The sequence below is a fragment of the Heterodontus francisci genome, chromosome 19 (assembly GCF_036365525.1).
Source record: "Heterodontus francisci isolate sHetFra1 chromosome 19, sHetFra1.hap1, whole genome shotgun sequence".
Classification (NCBI taxonomy): domain Eukaryota; kingdom Metazoa; phylum Chordata; class Chondrichthyes; order Heterodontiformes; family Heterodontidae; genus Heterodontus; species Heterodontus francisci.
The window spans coordinates 46,024,541-46,042,293 of record NC_090389.1 but is presented as its reverse complement, the minus strand read 5'-3'; the positions used below and the strand labels follow the sequence as shown (position 1 = coordinate 46,042,293).

Below are 17,753 nucleotides of genomic sequence, written 5' to 3'. Positions count from 1 at the left end.
AGAGTAGACTGATGGGGTGGTAATTGGCCGGGTTGGACTTGTCCTGCTTTTTGTGTACAGGACATACCTGGAAAATTTTCCATATTGCTGGGTGGAAGCCACTGTAGCTGTACTGGAATAGCTTGGCTAGCGGTGCGGCAGATTCTGGAGCACAGGTCTTCAGTACTATTGCCGGAATATCAGGATCTATTGCTTTTGCAGTATCCAGTGCCTTCAGTCGTTTCTTGATATCTCGCGGAGTGAATCGAATTGGCTGAAGTCTGGCATCTGTGATGCTGGGGACTTCAGAAGGAGGCAGAGATGTATCATCCACTCAGCACTTCTGGCTGAAGATTGTTGCAAATGCTTCGGCCTTATCTTTCGCACTGATGTGCTGGGCTCCACCATCATTGAAGATGGGGATATTTGTGGAGCCACCTCCTCCAGTTCATTATTTAATTGTCCATCACCATTCACGGCTTGATGTGGCAGGACTGCAGAGCTTAGATCTGATCTGTTAGTTATAGGATCGCTTAGCTCTGTCTACTGCATGCTGCTTACACAGTTTGGCACGCAGGTAGTCCTGTGTTGTCGCTTGACCAGGTTGACACTTCATTTTGAGGTATGCCTGGTGCTGCTCCTGGCATGCCCTCCTGCACTCTTCATTGAACCAGTGTCGGTCTCCTGGCTTGATGTTAATAGTAGAGTGGGGGACATGCCGGGTGGATTGCAGATTGTGGCTGAGTACAATTCTGCTGCTGCTGATGGCCCACAGTGCCTCATGGATGCCCAGTTTTGCATTGCTAGATCTGTTTGAAATCTTGCCCATTTAGCACAGTGGTAGTGCCACGCAACACAATGGAGGGTTAATTGTGCGGTGGTCACTCCTACCAATACAGTCATGGACAGAAGCATCTGCGGCAGGCAGATTGGCGAGGACGAGGTCAAGTACGTTTTTCCCTCTTGTTGGTTCCCTCACTACCTACCGCATACCCAGTGTGGCAGCTCGGTCAGTAGCGGTGCTACCGAGCCACTCTTGGTGATGGACATTGAAGTCCCTCACCCAGAGTACATTCTGTGCCCTTGCCACCCTCAGTGCTTCCTCTAAGTGGTGATCAGCATGGAAGAGTTCTGATTCATCAGCTGAGGGAGGGCGGTAGGTGGTAATCAGCAGGAAGTTTCCTTGTCCATGTTTGACCTGATGCCAGGAGACTTCATGGGGTCCAGAGTCGATGTTTAGGACTCCCAGGGCAACTCCCTCCCGACTATATATCACTGTGCCGCCACCGCTGCTGGGTCTGTCCTGCCGGTGGGACAGAACATACCCAGGCATGGTGATGGCAGTGTCTGGGACATTGTCTGAAAGATAAGATTCCGTGAGTATGACTATGTCAGGCTGTTGCTTGATTAGTCTGTGGGACAGCTCTCCCAACTTTGGCACAAGCCCCCAGATGATCGTAAGGAGGACATTGCAGGGTCGACAGGGCTGGGTTTGCCATTGTCGTTTCCGGTGCCTAGATCGATGCCGGGTGTTCCGTCCGGTTTCATTCTGTTTTATTGACTTCGTAGCAGTTAGAAACAACTGAGTGGCTTGCTAGGCCATTTCAGAGGGCATGTAAGAGTTAACCACATTGCTGTGGGTCTGGAGTCACGTGTAGGCCAAACCAGATAAGGACCACAGATTTCCTTCCCTAAAAGACATTAGTGAACCAGATGGGTTTTTACAACAATCGACAATGGTTTCATGGCCATCATTAGACTAGCTTTTAATTCCAGATTTATTAATTGAATTCAAATTCCACCTTCTGCTGTGGTGGGATTCAAACCCATGTCCCCAGAGAAATACCCTGGATCTCTGGGTTACTAGTCCAGTGACAATACCACTATGCCACCATCTCCCCCAAGATTTATGATCCCAAGCACTGAAAAGCACAAGATCCTTGCAATTTTATGCATGGTCTGCATAATTTATGGCTTAACTGCATTTACTCAATCTCTGTTTAATAAAACCCCAAAGAAGTGAATCAAGTGGTCATGTGTTAATTTATGGCAACAGATGACCCACAATATAGCACTTTTCATGACCTCAGGATGTTAGTGAGGGAAATTTGGCAGCCAATTTGTACATAGCAGGATCCCGCAACCAGTAAATTAGATGAATGACTGGTTTATTTGGTTTTAGTGGTAATGGTTGAGGGCGGAATATTGAACTGATCACAGGGAAAATTCTCTACTATTCAAGAAAACACTACGGAATCATTTACATCCACATAAACTGAGCACTAACCAATTGTCTTATTTGAACGGGTAGATGGTGGCGTCGTGGTAATGTCACTGGACTAGTAATCCAGAGGCCCAGGCTAATGTCAAGCTGGTGGAATTTAAATTCAATTCATTAATAAAAATCTGGAATTGAAAGCTAGTGTCAGTAATGGTGCCATAAAACGATCATCGATTGTTGTAAAAACCCATCTGGTTCACTAATGCCCTTTAGGAAAGGAAATCTGCTATCCTTACCTGGTCTGGCCTGTATGTGATTCCAAACCCACAGCAATGTGGTTGACTCTTAACTACCCTCTGAAATGGCTCAGCAAGCCATTCAGTTGTCAAGGGCAATTAGGGAAGGCAACAAATGCTGGCCTTGCCAACGATGCCCACATCCCATGAAAGAACAAAAAAACTCCAGTGGAATGCTATAAAGGTCTGCTATTGTATTTTAGTATAACAATCTTAATTTGTAAGTGTGAAAACATAAGCGAGATTTGCAAATCCTGAAGCATATTACATTTAAAGAGGTCACAGTAGTATATGTTGCCAATTGTTACAAATGATCATCATCCACATGGAAACCAAACTTGTTCATGCCTCACCGCATAACAGATTTCAATACTTACAATACTCGCAGAGTTTGAAGTCCTTTAAAAGCCCCATCAGCAATATGACTTATTGTGTTGTGACTTAAGCGGAGAATCTGGAGCCCACTCAGCCCTGTCAGGCTTCCCTCATCCAACCTGATCAGGTTATTGTGAGAAAGATTCCTGAGAAAACACAAAAACTACAGGATTTACAAAAAGTACTAAACTAAAATATAATTAGTTAATAGCAGCTTTGGTATTCAGAAGCAACTTTCCCTATACACAGAAATGTGTACTCGTTGACCCTTACCTCCCCCTCACCACAGCAATTTTTACCCTTCCCCTTTGCTGATACCTTGCTGCCATACAATTCCACAGGTGTTCTGACCCTCCAGTAACTCACTCAAATAACCAATATTACACAAACTATAGTAGTGATAAGTCAGCAACAACTGAATCAAGGGGTGGGATCAGTCCAGAGCCCAACCCTGTCCTTATTTGTGCACTTCCAGAAAAAGTTACTGCACAGTGATCAGCAGCAGCAACTCCCTAAATCATGGATGAAGACATAGCATTCCTACCACTACCCCTGGCTGAGATCAACTAATGCAGAGAGACAAAAGGATTGAACTTGGACCTTCTCACCATGATCTCGATAGCTCAGCTATTCACTGTCTTAACCAGCTTTGCTCCCAGGACAGTAATAAAGATACCAGATTAATTGAATAGAGATTAAGGGCTGAATTTTATCAATGCGCTGCATTCCATGGCAGCATACCGTGAAGGCGGCGGCCTTCTGACACGGAAGTGCCACGGCACACCCCCCACGATATTACGCGCGGGGGCTCATTTAAATGGCAGGGGCGGACACTCTGCCTCCCATGACATAAAGGGTGGCTGCCACATCTGGCGCCACCGCGCAGGCGCCATTTATAAAGGGTTTCATGTCCTTCAGGATATATTTAAATATTTAGAGGTGCCAGTGAGCTTAAAAACATTAATAAATGTTTAATGTAACATTGAATCCCCTATCCCATCCACCCCACTAAGCCCTAAACACATAAATTGACCTATTCCCCCCAAAAAAATACACTTTCTGAAATCCTGAACTTTTCCCCCACGAACTTCAGTACCTTTGACCCTCAACACCTTCCCATCATACCCACAACCACCCCCCGCCCTGATAGTTTCATTCCTCCACCCTCCCCACCAGTGTCTCGCCTCGAAACTCCACTGGAGTTGGCCATACAATCCATGGCGTGGGACATCCAGCAGTGGCAGGTAAGTTCATTTGAATGTTAATTGGGCTAATTTCCATATTTCAATGAAGTCTCTGCCGCTTGGCGGCGGGGGGCCGCACCAAGGCCTCGTCGCTGCCGCCAATAGTCAAATAGTTGGCTGCCACCAGGAATCTTTCCAGATGAGGCATCTGCTGTCCTTGTCCTTCTCGGTGGTACAGATTGTGGGTTTGGAAGGTGCTGTCGAAGGAGCCTTGGTGAATTGCTGCAGTGCATCTTGCAGATGGTACACACTGCTGCCACTGTGCATCGGTGGTGAAGGGAATGAATGTTGAAGGTAGTGGATGGGGTGCCTATCAAGCGGGCTGCTTTGTCCTGGATGGTGTTGAGCTTCTTGTGTGTTCCTGGAGCTGCATCTGTCCAGGCAAGTGGAGAGTATTCCATCACAATCCTGACTTGTGCCTTGTAGATAGTGGACAGGCATCGCAGAATTCCCAGCCTCTGACCTGCTCTTGTAGCCACAGTATTTATGTAGCTGGTCCACTTCAGTTTCTGGTCAATGGTAACCCCTAGGATGTTGATAGTGGGGGATTCAGCAATGGTAATGCCAATGAATGTCAAGGGGAGATGATTGGATTCTCTCTTGTTGGAGATGGTCATTGCCTGGCACTTGTGTGGCACGAATGTTACTCGCCACTTATGAGCCCAAGCCTGGATGTTGTCCAGGTCTTGCTGCATCTGCACACGGGCTGCTTCAGTATCTGAGCAGTCGCGAATGATGCTGAACATTGTGCAATCATCAGCAAACATCCCCACTTCTGACCTTGTGATGAAGGGTAGGTCATTGATGAAGCAGCTGAAGATGACTGGGCTGAGAACACTACCCTGAGGAACTCCTGCAGTGATGCCCTAGGACTGAGGTGATTGACCTCCAACAACCACAACCATCTTCCTTTGTGCTCATGTTCAGTTCATTTCTAAAATTCAGATCTTGAATTCAAAGTTAAAAACTTAACATTTGCAGATCTATTGCAACCAGTGGAAAATCAAAGCAGGGAAGACTACCGAAAAATAAACAAACCAAAGAAAAGACACTAGTCTGGCAGCAGTTGTAATGTATTCTTTGTCAATGTAAAACAGAAACCACTTCATAATGCTACGATCGAGGCGGGAGCAATGCACCGTCCATTTAGTCCCATCACTCCACAGGTGGCAGCATATGATTAAAGTTTTCCCACACAATCAAAAAACAGCCAAATTAAATACTCTGGTAACCCCCCCAGAATAAAACAGACCAAACCAGGTTTCTTTAGACAACAACAAATTAACTATTTATTAAAAAACTAAATTTTAAACACTATTAAGACAAACCTATGTCTAAAGACCTTATAACTTATTTTAACCTAACTTCCCCCCCAGTCACACACACACTCAAAAATCAACGGTTAACCGGTTTTAAAAAAATGCTTTTTTAAAAATTAGCTGTTACTTAAGAATAAATAAATAACTGCATTATAAGTCTTTATGGGTTATGTTCCTGATGGCTGAGGTATCCTTCTGCTTCTTCTTTGGCCTCCTTGTCTCGAGAGACAATGGGTAAGCGCCTGGAGGTGGTCAGCAGTTTGTGAAACAGCGCCTGGAGTGGCTATAAAGGCCAATTCTAGAGTGACAGACTCTTCCACAGGTGCTGCAGATAAAATTGGTTGTCGGGGCTGTTAGACAGTTGGCTCTCCCCTCGCGCTTCTGTCTTTTTTCCTGCCAACTGCTAAGTCTCTTCAACTCGCCACACTTTAGCCCCGCCTTTATGGCTGTCCACCAGTTCTGGCAATCACTGGCAATCCTGGTAACCTAGTGTAAGAATAATCAAATGCCACTTGAAGTCTCCACGTGGATTTGATGAAACAGTCCTTCAATAGATAGGCAAAGTACTTCGGCTGCAGCAGGCGTCAAACAGTTCTTTAAACAAGGAGTATAGCAATGGGTCCACTCAGATTTTAAAACCGACAGTCTCTCAGTCGAAATGTTACTGCGAACTCCAGAAAACACAATCAATCAGTCAAGAGAGATTCAATCTTGAAACAAAGACTTCTTGCATTGGAAGTAAAGAAAAGGAATTTTGCTACCTCCAGTCATACAAATGGACTCTCCAAGGCGTTTTATCCTCCTTAGGCAATTAACACAGCCTGTAGCTCATTGTAGAATTTTTGCTGAGAGAAATAGACAACTCTTTCCTCCACTAAGCACACTTTATAGCTGTGTCTCAAAACTGGTTTTAGCTGGTTTTTACATAGTCAAATTGAAAGATTATATCATGTGACCTCCTCATTCTCCTGCAGTTGCCTAGGCAACAAATGCAGCTGTGGCACACAGTTCGCAGAAATCTAAAACTCCTCTCTGTCTTAAAGGTACACTGTTTTAAAAGTGTTAAAAGTACACTATCAAACGGAGGAGAAAAAAATACAGTTCCGTGACAAAGCAGCCTGATTTTTGCAATATAACTGCAGTAACAGTCTTAAATTCAAAACTATGTTAATTACACAATTTCAATTATTCCATTTATTTTATACAATGAAAATCCAAGCAAAACTAGTTTAAGAGTTTTCACTTGGGGCTAAAATATCAAAAACATATCCATTCATAACCTTGGTACTTAAATCAGTTATTCTGTAACCTAACCAAAAAAAAAAGGACTCGGTGGTGTGTAGGTAAGGTAAGGCTTTTTCTATTTTTTTTTTATTGTGATTGGTAAAAACTTTTCGTTCCTTTTTCATTTATCTAACTTAAGTTTAAGCTAATGGCAGGAGATCTCAGACCCGTGTTATGCTCCTCTTGCTCAATGTGGGAGCTCAGGGACACGGCTGATGTCCCTGACTCCTTCACGTGCAGGAAGTGTGTCCAGCTGCAGCTCTTGTTAGATCGCATGACGGCTCTGGAGCTGCGGATGGACTCACTTTGGAGCATCCGCGATGCTGAGGAGGTCGTGGATAGCACCTTTAGTGAATTGGTCACACCGCAGATTAGGATTGCTGAGGGAGAAAGGGAATGGGTGACCAAAAGGCAGAGAAAGAGCAGGAAGGCAGCGCAGGTGTCCCCTGCGGTCATCTCCCTCCAAAACAGGTATACCGTTTTGGATACTGTTGTGCGAGATGGCTCACCAGGGGAAGGCAGCAGTAGCCAGATTCATGGCACCGTGGCTGGCTCTGCTGTTCAGAAGGGCGGGAAAAAGAGTGGAAGGGCTATAGTCATAGGGGATTCGATTGTAAGGGGAGTAGATAGGCGGTTCTGTGGTGGAAAACGAGACTCCGGAATGGTATGTTGCCTCCCAGGTGCACGGGTCAGGGATGCCTCAGATCGGCTGCAGGACATTCTGAAGGGGGGAAGGGTGAACAGCCAGTTGTCATTGTGCACATAGGCACCAATGATATAGGTAAAAAACGGGATGAGGTCCTACAAGCAGAATTTAGGGAGTTAGGAGCCAAGTTAAAATGTAGGACCTCAGAGGTAGTAATCTCAGGATTGCTACCAGTGCCACGTGCTAGTCAGAGTAGAAATGAAAGAATAGTCAGGATGAATGCGTGGCTTGAGAGATGGTGCAGGAGGGATGGGTTCAGATTTTTGGGACACTGGGACCGGTTCTGGGGGAGGTGGGATTATTACAAATTGGATGGTCCACACCTGGGCCGGACTGGAACCAATGTCCTTGGGGGTGCTTTTGCTAACGCTGTTGGAGAGGGTTTAAACTAATGTGGCAGGGGGATGGGAACAAAATGAGGAGGTCAGTGGACATTAAGGAGGTAGTAACTAAAGCCTGTAAGGAACCAGATAATGAAGTCAGCGTGACTAAGGGAAAGAGTAGGCAGCGAGCAGATGATGAACGCAAAGGGACTGGTAGTCTGAGGTGCATTTGTTTTAATGCAAGAAGTGTAGTAGGTAAGGCAGATGAACTTAGGGCTTGGATTAGTACCTGGGAGTATGATGTTATTGCTATTACTGAGACTTGGTTGAGGGAAGGGCATGATTGGCAACTAAATATCCCAGGATATCGATGTTTCAGGCGGGATAGAGGGGGAGATAAAAGTGGTGGAGGAGTTGCATTACTGGTCAAAGAGGATATCACAGCTGTGCTGAAGGAGGGCACTATGGAGGACTCGAGCAGTGAGGCAATATGGGCAGAACTCAGAAATAGGAAGGGTGCGGTAACAATGTTGGGGCTGTACTACAGGCCTACCAACAGCGAGCGTGAGATAGAGGTACAAATGTGTAAACAGATTATGGAAAGATGTAGGAGCAACAGGGTGGTGGTGATAGGAGATTTTAATTTTCCCAACATTGACTGGGATTCACTTAGTGTTAGAGGTCTAGATGGAGCAGAATTTGTAAGGAGCATCCAGGAGGGTTTTCTAGAGCAGTATGTAAATAGTCCAACTCGGGAAGGGGACCTGGACCTGGTGTTGGGGAATGAGCCCGGCCAGGTGGTTGAAATTTCAGTAGGGGGCTACTTTGGGAATAGTGATCACAATTCCGTAAGTTTTAGAATACTCATGGACAAAGATGAGAGTGGTCCTAAAAGAAGAGTGCTAAATTGGGGGAAGGCCAACTATACCAAAATTCGGCAGGAGCTGGGAAATGTAGATTGGGAGCAGTTATTTGAAGGTAAATCCACATTTGATATGTTGGAGGCTTTTAAAGAGAGGTTGATTAGCGTGCAGGAGAGACATGTTCCTGTGAAAATGAGGGATAGAAATGGCAAGATTAGGGAACCATGGATGACAGGTGAAATTGTGAGACTAGCTAAGAGGAAAAAGGAAGCATACATAAGGTCTAGGCGGCTGAAGAAAGACGAAGCTTTGGAAGAATATCGGGAATGTAGGACCAATCTGAAACGAGGAATCAAGAGGGCTAAAAGGGGTCATGAAATATCTTTAGCAAACAGGGTTAAGGAAAATCCCAAAGCCTTTTCTTCATATATAAGGAGCAAGAGGGTAACTAGAGAAAGAATTGGCCCACTCAAGGACAAAGGAGGAAAGTTATGCGGGGAGTCAGAGAAAATGGGTGAGATTCTAAACGAGTACTTTGCATCGGTATTCACCGAGGAGAGGGACATGACGGATGTTGAGGTTAGGGACAGATGTTTGATTACTCTAGGTCAAGTCGGCATAAGGAGGGAGGAAGTGTTGGGGATTCTAAAAGGCATTAAGGTGGACAAGTCCCCAGGTCCGGATGGGATCTATCCCAGGTTCCTGAGGGAAGCAAGAGAGGATATAGCTGGGCCCTTAACAGATATCTTTGCAGCATCCTTAAACACGGGTGAGGTCCCGGAGGACTGGAGAATTGCTAATGTTGTCCCCTTGTTTAAGAAGGGTAGCAGGGATAATCCAGGTAATTATAGACCGGTGAGCCTGACGTCAGTGGTAGGGAAGCTGCTGGAGAAGATACTGAGGGATAGGATCTATTCCCATTTGGAAGAAAATGGGCTCATCAGTGATAGGCAACATGGTTTTGTGCAGGGAAGGTCATGTCTTACCAACTTAATAGAATTCTTTGAGGAAGTGACAAAGTTGATTGATGAGGGAAGGGCTGTAGATGTCATATACATGGACTTCAGTAAGGCGTTTGATAAGGTTCCCCATGGTAGGCTGATGGAGAAAGTGAAGTCGCATGGGGTCCAGTGTGTACTAGCTGGATGGATGAAAAACTGGCTGGGCAACAGGAGACAGAGAGTAGCAGTGGAAGGGAGTTTCTCAAAATGGAGACGTGTGACCAGTGGTGTTCCACAGGGATCCGTGCTGGGACCACTGTTGTTTGTGATATACATAAATGATTTGGAGAAAAATATAGGTGGTCTGATTAGCAAGTTTGCAGACAACACTAAGATTGGTGTAGTAGCAGATAGTGAAGGGGACTGTCAGAGAATACAGCAGAATATAGATAGATTGGAGATTTGGGCAGAGAAACGGCAGATGGAGTTCAATCAGGGCAAATGCGAGGTGATGCATTTTGGAAGATCCAATTCAAGAGTGAACTATTCAGTAAATGGAAAAGTTCTGGGGAAAATTGATGTACAGAGAGATTTGGGTGCTCAGGTCCATTGTTCCCTGAAGGTGGCAACGCAGGTCAATAGAGTGGTCAAGAAGGCATAAGGCATGCTTTCCTTCATTGGACGGGGTATTGAGTACAAGAGTTGGCAGGTCATGTTACATTTGTATAGGACTTTGGTTCCACCACATTTGGAATACTGCGTGCAGTTCTGGTCGCCACATTACCAAAAGGATGTAGATGCTTTGGAGAGGGTGCAGAGGAGGTTCACCAGGATGTTGCCTGGTATGGAGGGCGCTAGCTATGAAGAGAGGTTCAGTAGATTAGGATTATTTTCATTAGAAAGACGGAGGTTGAGGGGGGACCTGATTGAGGTGTACAAAATCATGAGAGGTATAGACAGGGTGGATAGCAAGAAGCTTTTTCCCCCCCAGAGTGGGGCATTCAATTACTAGGGGTCACGAGTTCAAAGTGAGAGGGGAAAAATTTAGGGGAGATATGCGTAGAAAGTTCTTTACGCAGAGGGTGGTGGGTGCCTGGAACGCATTGCCAGCGGAGGTGGTAGACGCAGGCCAACGTCTTTTAAGATGTATCCAGACAGATACATGAATGGGCATGAAGCAAAGAGATACAGACCCTTAGAAAATAGGCAACAGGTTTAGATTTAGGATCTGGATCTGCGCAGGCTTGGAGGGCCGAAGGGCCTGTTCCTGTGCTGTAATTTTCTTTGTTCAAACACAGGATGTCCCGAAAGTTATTCAAAGTTAGTTTAAACCTTTTACAGGTTTCCCTCTTTACTGTATAGCATCCTTGCTGTCTTCATTTTCACCAAGTTACCTTTCGAGTAAAAGAATGAAACTGTATATTTATTTATTTATTGATACAGCACTGAAACAGGCCCTTCAGCCCACCGAGTCTGTGCCGACCATCAACCACCCATTTTATACTAATCCTACATTAATCCCATATTCCCCACCACATCCCCACAATTTTCCTACCACCTACCTACACTGGAGGCAATTTACAATGGCCAATTTACCTATCAATCTGCAAGTCTCTGGCTGTGGGAGGAAACCGGAGCACCCGGCGGAAACCCACTTGGTCACAGGGAGAACTTGCAAACTCCACACAGGCAGTACCCAGAATCGAACCCAGGTCGCTGGAGCTGTGAGGCTGCGGTGCTAGCCACTGCGCCGCAGATTTCAGTTTTGCAGATTTCTCCATACCGCTACTGTATAAAGAAAACATCTCTGTGGAAAGTGAGGTACAAAAGAACAGAAAGCAGTCAAATCAGTTCATTGAAGAAAACTGACTTCAATAGCCAACCAGAATTCAATTCTGTTTCACTCTCAAGTGCCAGAAAATTTAGGATCCCAAAGTGACATTTTACATATGCTTCCAATAGGTTCAGCTCCTTTTAAGTTAAATTATGTAACAAACTGGCAGACGTGCTGAGAACTAGAAATAAAAGTATTATGCCACATTTGAATCAGAAACTCTTTGTAACAGAAATAAAAGAAGTACTGTAATTTATGCTTTAATCTGGTATGCATATATTGAGTCAACTATGCCCAGAGGTTTTCATATTCCTTACAATGGGAGATTTCCAGTGTTATAGCTTTTGTTTGATAACTTTAAAATAATCTGAACACAAAGAAGGATAAAATACTGTGGGTAAAATTACAGGTGTGTTTAATTCATAAATGTTATTTTGGGGAAAAAAATTAAATTGAGATTGCCCTCAATATTCTGAATACAGACAACCTGTGCACAAATTAAAAACATATACCTCATGGCACTTACAGTTCTGCTAGCTTCTGGCAGAATCCCCAAGCATCAGGGTTTATCCGAGAGATGGCATTGTAGTTCAGGAAAAGCTGTTGCAGGGAGGACAGCCCATAAAGCCAGCCACTAGTCACTTCATTCAAGATATTATTGTCCAAATGCCTAGAAAAAGGTTAAAGATTTGGAGTTATATTACCTTTATCCAAGGTATGGCAACACAAGCAATCTTTAAAAAAAAAAATGAATTCAGTATTTTCTTTCTTTTGAAGCACATTGCAACACTGCATTTATTAAAAAGGTCAAATATATTATATATTTCATCACGATTATTAAAACTGGTTGCAATTCAAATTTTCAATCCAAAATTAACAAAAACACCAGGTGGAAAATGCTATAAAATCATGAAGAAAAACCCACTGCCCATCAACTATAAAACTGGAATAGATACCAACTTCAGACAGCTTCCCAGTTTGCACTGCAGCAACCCAGGAAGGATACCAGGGTAAACTGTAGAATGCAGCATTTCTACCATTATGACATTGGACAATTGATTTTATAGGGGTAAATTCAAAAGGTTTATGGCACATTGCAGTGTCCAGATTCACTCCAGCATAACATAAAAAGTACAAAAAGACAAAAACGCACATACCTATTAGAACTATAGCCTACAGCTGCTCAGATTGAAAACCAAGTCTGATAGCTTGTTAATATGCAACTATTCATATGTAGATACACATGAGGGAAGGGGAAGATGGAAAGTAGAAAATAAACTTGCAGGACCACGGGGATCGAGTGGGGGAATGGGAAAGGGACAGACTGGATTGCTCTACAGAGAGCCGGCATGGACTTAATGAGCCAAATGGCCTCGTTCTGTGCCATAATGACTGTGACAGTGTCGGATCCTGCAACGTAACTGTATTCCTGCAACATATGGTCTTGCATATTAATATCTGTGACATAATTCCCTAAATATGACATACAGAACTTGCATCCTGGCAAGGCCCCAGAAGGCTCCATCCATGAGTTTGCTGATGTTATTCCGCTGCAGCTTAAGCACTTCCAAGTTATCTAATCCATGAAATGTTAGCCCATCAATGAGGCGTATTCTGTTTCGATTCAGCTCTCTGAAACATAAACACACAAAAACCCATCTTTAAACTTGCTTCCACTTGCCACTGCTCTATCTTTTCTGTTGAGAAAACAGACAGCTCCTGCAGTTACTGATCGATTTTCAAAACAGCGGCATTATCTTTTTCATTACCTACAGATTGAGGAAGTGCATTCAATATCAAAGCCTCACAGACTCAAAAGAATATTCTGCATCTTTCACGTGCGTCATTTATCACAATACTCAGAACTGCCTTGTAATTTGATTCCCAAAATATAATTTTCAAATTACAACAAAAATACCAACAAAACCAGATGCAAATATGATGTTTTTATGAAACAGTCGAATGTTTAGATTCTGTGGAGCATTTTGGCAAAGTGGATCCAAAATTGGCTTAGTGGCAGGAGGCAGAGGGTGATGGTCGAGGATTGATTAGAAGCCTGTGACCAGTGGTGTACCGCATGGATCGGTGCTGGGACCCTTGCTGTTTGTAGCGTACATTAATGATTTAGATCTAAATATAGGAGGTATGATCAGTAAGTTCGCAGATGACACAAAAATTGGTGGTGTCGTAAATAGTGATGAGGAAAGTCTTAGATTACGGGACGACATAGATGGGCTGGTAAGATGGGCAGAGCAGTGGAAAATTGAATTTAATCCTGAGAAGTGTGAGGTGATGCATTTTGGGAGGACTAACAAGGCAAGGGAATATACAATGGATAGTAGGACCCTAGGAAGTATAGAGGGTCAGAGGGACCTTGGTGTACTTGTCCATAGATCACTAAAGGCAGCAGCACAGGTGGATAAGGTGGTTAGGAAGGCATTTGGGATATTTGCCTTTATTAGCTGAGGCATAGAATATAAGAGCAGGGAGGTTATGATGGAGCTAGTTAGGCCACAGCTGGAGTATTGTGTACAGTTCTGGTCAACACACTATAGGAAGGATGTGATTGCAGTGGAGAGGGTGCAGAGGAGATTCACCAGGATGTTGCCTGGGATGGAGCATTTCAGCTATGAAGAGAGACTGGATAGACTAGGGCTGTTTTCCTTAGAGCAGAGAAGGCTGAAGGGAGACATGATTGAGGTATACAAAATTATGAGGGGCATAGATAGGAAGAAACTTTTTCCCTTAGCAGAGGTGTAAATAAGCAGGGGACATAGATTTAAGGTAAGGGGCAGGAGATTGAGAGAGGATTTGAGGAAAAAAAATTTCACCCAGAGGGTGGTTGGAATCTGGAACACATTGCCTGAAAGGGTGGTAAAGGCACGAACCCTCACAACATTCAAAAAGTATTTAGATGAGCACTTGAAAAGCCATAGCATAAAGGCTACGGGCCAAGTGCTGGGAAATGGGATTAGAATAGATAAGTGCTTGATGGCCAGCACGGACACAATGGGCCGAAGGGCCTGTTTCTGTGCTGCATAACTCTATGACTCTATAATGGTTTTATGAGACAGTCGAATGATTAGATTCTGTGGAGACCAGAGGTTTGTCTTTGCTTTGCCATACACTGCATCAATGAGGCCACTGTCAGTTGTATTTTCCATCTGGCTGCTGCAAATTTTAATAGACTTGGAAAGCAGTCATACAAGCTCATCCAATGACCTTTAATGACACTAATTCCAGCAGTAATAGATTGAATTGTTTAAAAACACAACAGCAATTTGCTGTCTTGCTCTTTGTGAAGCAATGTGATTCACACTAACCAAAATTCATATCATTTGTAAACAATCTCCATTTGCAATTCCATTTGTCATCTCATTGGTGACAGCAAGAGAACATGCTGTAGCAATCAATTTAGAGCACCTGCACTAATTGGATTCTGAACAACAGGAAATCCTTAATGTCTTGCTGTAGGTTTGAATAGATTTGCTTCCAGAAATGGAAGCTGGTTGCAGAACACTGTGGAGATAGCCACACCTTTGAATAATCTGACCCACTGCCAGTGGAGTTATTTGGATGCATGCCATTTTACAAGAGATAAATAAAACAAAAATACAGAGACAGAGGTGTGAAGAGCATAGATGGGATCATAATGTAATCAGACATAATTTCCTACCAAAAGTGGTATTTGGGAGTTGTTATATAGTAAATTAAGCCAGTACATACACCTCATGTTTTTGAAATAGCTTTGTATTCAAATATGCAACCCATTTCCTACACAAATAATGAAGCCAACTTACAAATTTTTATTTTAAATGACAATAATCCTGGACATCAGCAATATTTAATAGGACAAATTAAACCTATGTTTTAAAAAGGAACTAATTCAACAACCACTAGAATGGGTGATCATAAGCAAAACAAAGTGGAGATCAGTTTCTACACATGCTTTTGCTTAAGTCAGGAATTCACAAATTCCCGAAAAAATCAGGTCAATTAGGATTCAGTAAAGATTTGCCTTTATCGAATATATGCGGCAAATAAACTGCATGGTAAAACAATTCCATACATATGGAACACTAAATATATCCATGCAGACATACCACCCAACTGATATTACTTTCCCATGCAGCCCAACAGTTGGGGGAAAAAATGAAATTTTAGGAGTAACCAGCAGTGCCAGGAGCTCAGATCCAATTACTGCTGAACTTTCTGCAACATTAGTATCATGCAGGTCCCCATAAGCTCACCGCGGATCCATTCCACTGGGTGTGGTGTCATGCAGTCCCCCACCTGCCAAGCATGAGGCATATTAATTTTGTCACATGAATATTGATTTAAAACTTGCTGGGAAGAGAAAGCCTGTTACAAGGGCTGCCAGACACATAGCTGAAAAATATTTGCGTACTGACAAGCAGTGCTTGTGGAGACAAAAGGACCATTCCCTGACATGTTCAACCCACAATGGATTTTGATCACCAGACACTGAAGGTGCAAGGAAGAGCATTCCAGAGACTGCTAAGGTGATACAATCCACAAAAGCCAGGACTGGTTAAACCAGCTGGTTACATGACTGACTGGCTGGTCCAGGGTTTTTTGAACTAGCCACAGAGTTTTTGAACTCAGCAAGACTGTTTGCTCCTGGAGTGAGAAGACCTCTCCTGTCTGCTCCCATCTTTCTCACAAGCCTCTGGGCCCACTGAGGACACATGAACTTCAAGAGAGAAAAGTCTCCAACATCGAACAAGGTTCAAGAAGAATACTAGGCCCCAACGAAAAGCAAGGCCTACCTACATTCAAGGGCTTTACAGCGAGCTCAAAGAACAGTAACCAAAACCATCTTCAGCTATTGCCTCAAACTTTTCCACTTTATTTCTTCTGTTCTTTTCTGCTTCTATCTGCATGTGTGTATCACGTATGCTTGTCAGCATGGGTGCATCGTGTATCTGTAGGCGTTAACTGAATTAGAGTTTAAGTTTAATCAAGTTCAATCTTTTTTCTTTAAACCTAAGAAAACTTATCTGGCTAGTTTCTTTGCCTTATAATTGGAAGTTAGTGAACAAGAACTCACTTAGTGGAGGAGCTAATAAAATGGTGTGTTTAAAACTAAACCCTGTGACGGTAAGACCAGGTGAAGGCTGAGAGGGAACCCTAGACCCCTTTCTCACCTGGTCGTAACATCAGTATTACAATATATTTGTACTACAGAGCTGGCAACACAACTATCAACATCCTGAGTATGAGCATGCATCCAATCACTATGACAAGCAGTGTTCTACCTCACAGTAATGCTGTAAGGAATATTGCCACCATGCTGGAATATACCTGCCAAATTAAATTGTAAGTTTGCACTTAAACATGGAACTAAAACTCATGCTGTATAAATAGTAAACTGTGCAGGAAATTGTTAAAGAAAAGATTTATTTCACTTATGAATGAGACCTATATCACTAACTTACAAGTTAGAGACTGCATATATGGAACATGCATTGTATTAAAACAAGTTTTGTACAATATCTTTGGCATACCAGTTATATAGCCAGTGAATCTGAACAGTGAAGAATCAATCCATCTAAAATTATTCACAATGCAATATGTACAACAAACCAAGAATATCAAGAATTATGGAGAAGATGCTCAGGATTTCTACTCACAGGTGCAACAAATGTGGTAACTTGAAGACCTTGACAGGCAGATGCGAGATTCGGTTTTTGCTCAATCGAAGAACTTGCAAGGAGCTTGACAAATTATCAAACGTGCCAGGTTCCAAAATACTAATTCGATTGTTGCCCAGATACCTAAGAATGTAGGTTTATAGATTATAGTAGGAATTATTACCAGGTTCAAAAGGAACCAAAACATTGCAACACTATAACTTTAAAAAAACCTTGCAATGAGAACATTAATGATGAATTCAAAATAATGCATGCAATTTTAATCTTAAAAAATTCAACTAGAAGTAAAGATTTATCAGCAATCAAAGCTGCATTCAATACATACAACAGTGCATCCATCAAAGCGTGTAGCTTGGTAATTTTTTGTTACAAAGTAACAGCTGGTGAGGTATTAACTGCGGTGAAAGGAATTTGCAGATTAAATTACCAACATCTATGGACAATTGCTTTTGTTTTTATTCATAGTACCGTACCAGAAATACAAGTAATAGGAACGGCAGTAGGCTGTTCAGCTCTTCAAGCCTGCTCCGCCATTCTTCTTCCTCAGCGACATCTTCCCGCACTATCCCCGTATCCCTCGATATCCAAAAACTTATCAATCTGTCTTGAATATACTCAACCACTGAACATCCACAGATATCTGCGGTACAGAATTCCAATGATTCACAATTCTGAGTGAAGAAATTTCTTCTC

General features: G+C 43.1%; 1 protein-coding gene across 2 annotated transcripts in view; it reads right to left on the bottom strand.

The window, feature by feature from the left end:
* The window catches only part of lrig1 (leucine-rich repeats and immunoglobulin-like domains 1), a 76,152-nt gene extending 63,142 nt beyond the window's left edge, over positions 1 to 13,010 (bottom strand). For both annotated transcript variants that reach the window (XM_068051568.1, XM_068051570.1), the window contains exons 1-3: positions 12,874 to 13,010; positions 11,912 to 12,055; positions 2,874 to 3,017 (exon numbers count right to left, since the gene is read on the bottom strand). In XM_068051568.1, coding sequence (XP_067907669.1) covers positions 2,874 to 3,017; positions 11,912 to 12,055; positions 12,874 to 12,914 — 329 coding nt within the window. In that variant the 5' untranslated portion in view covers positions 12,915 to 13,010. The remainder of the gene's footprint in view (positions 1 to 2,873; positions 3,018 to 11,911; positions 12,056 to 12,873) is intronic.
* Positions 13,011 to 17,753: the final 4,743 nt, after the last annotated feature.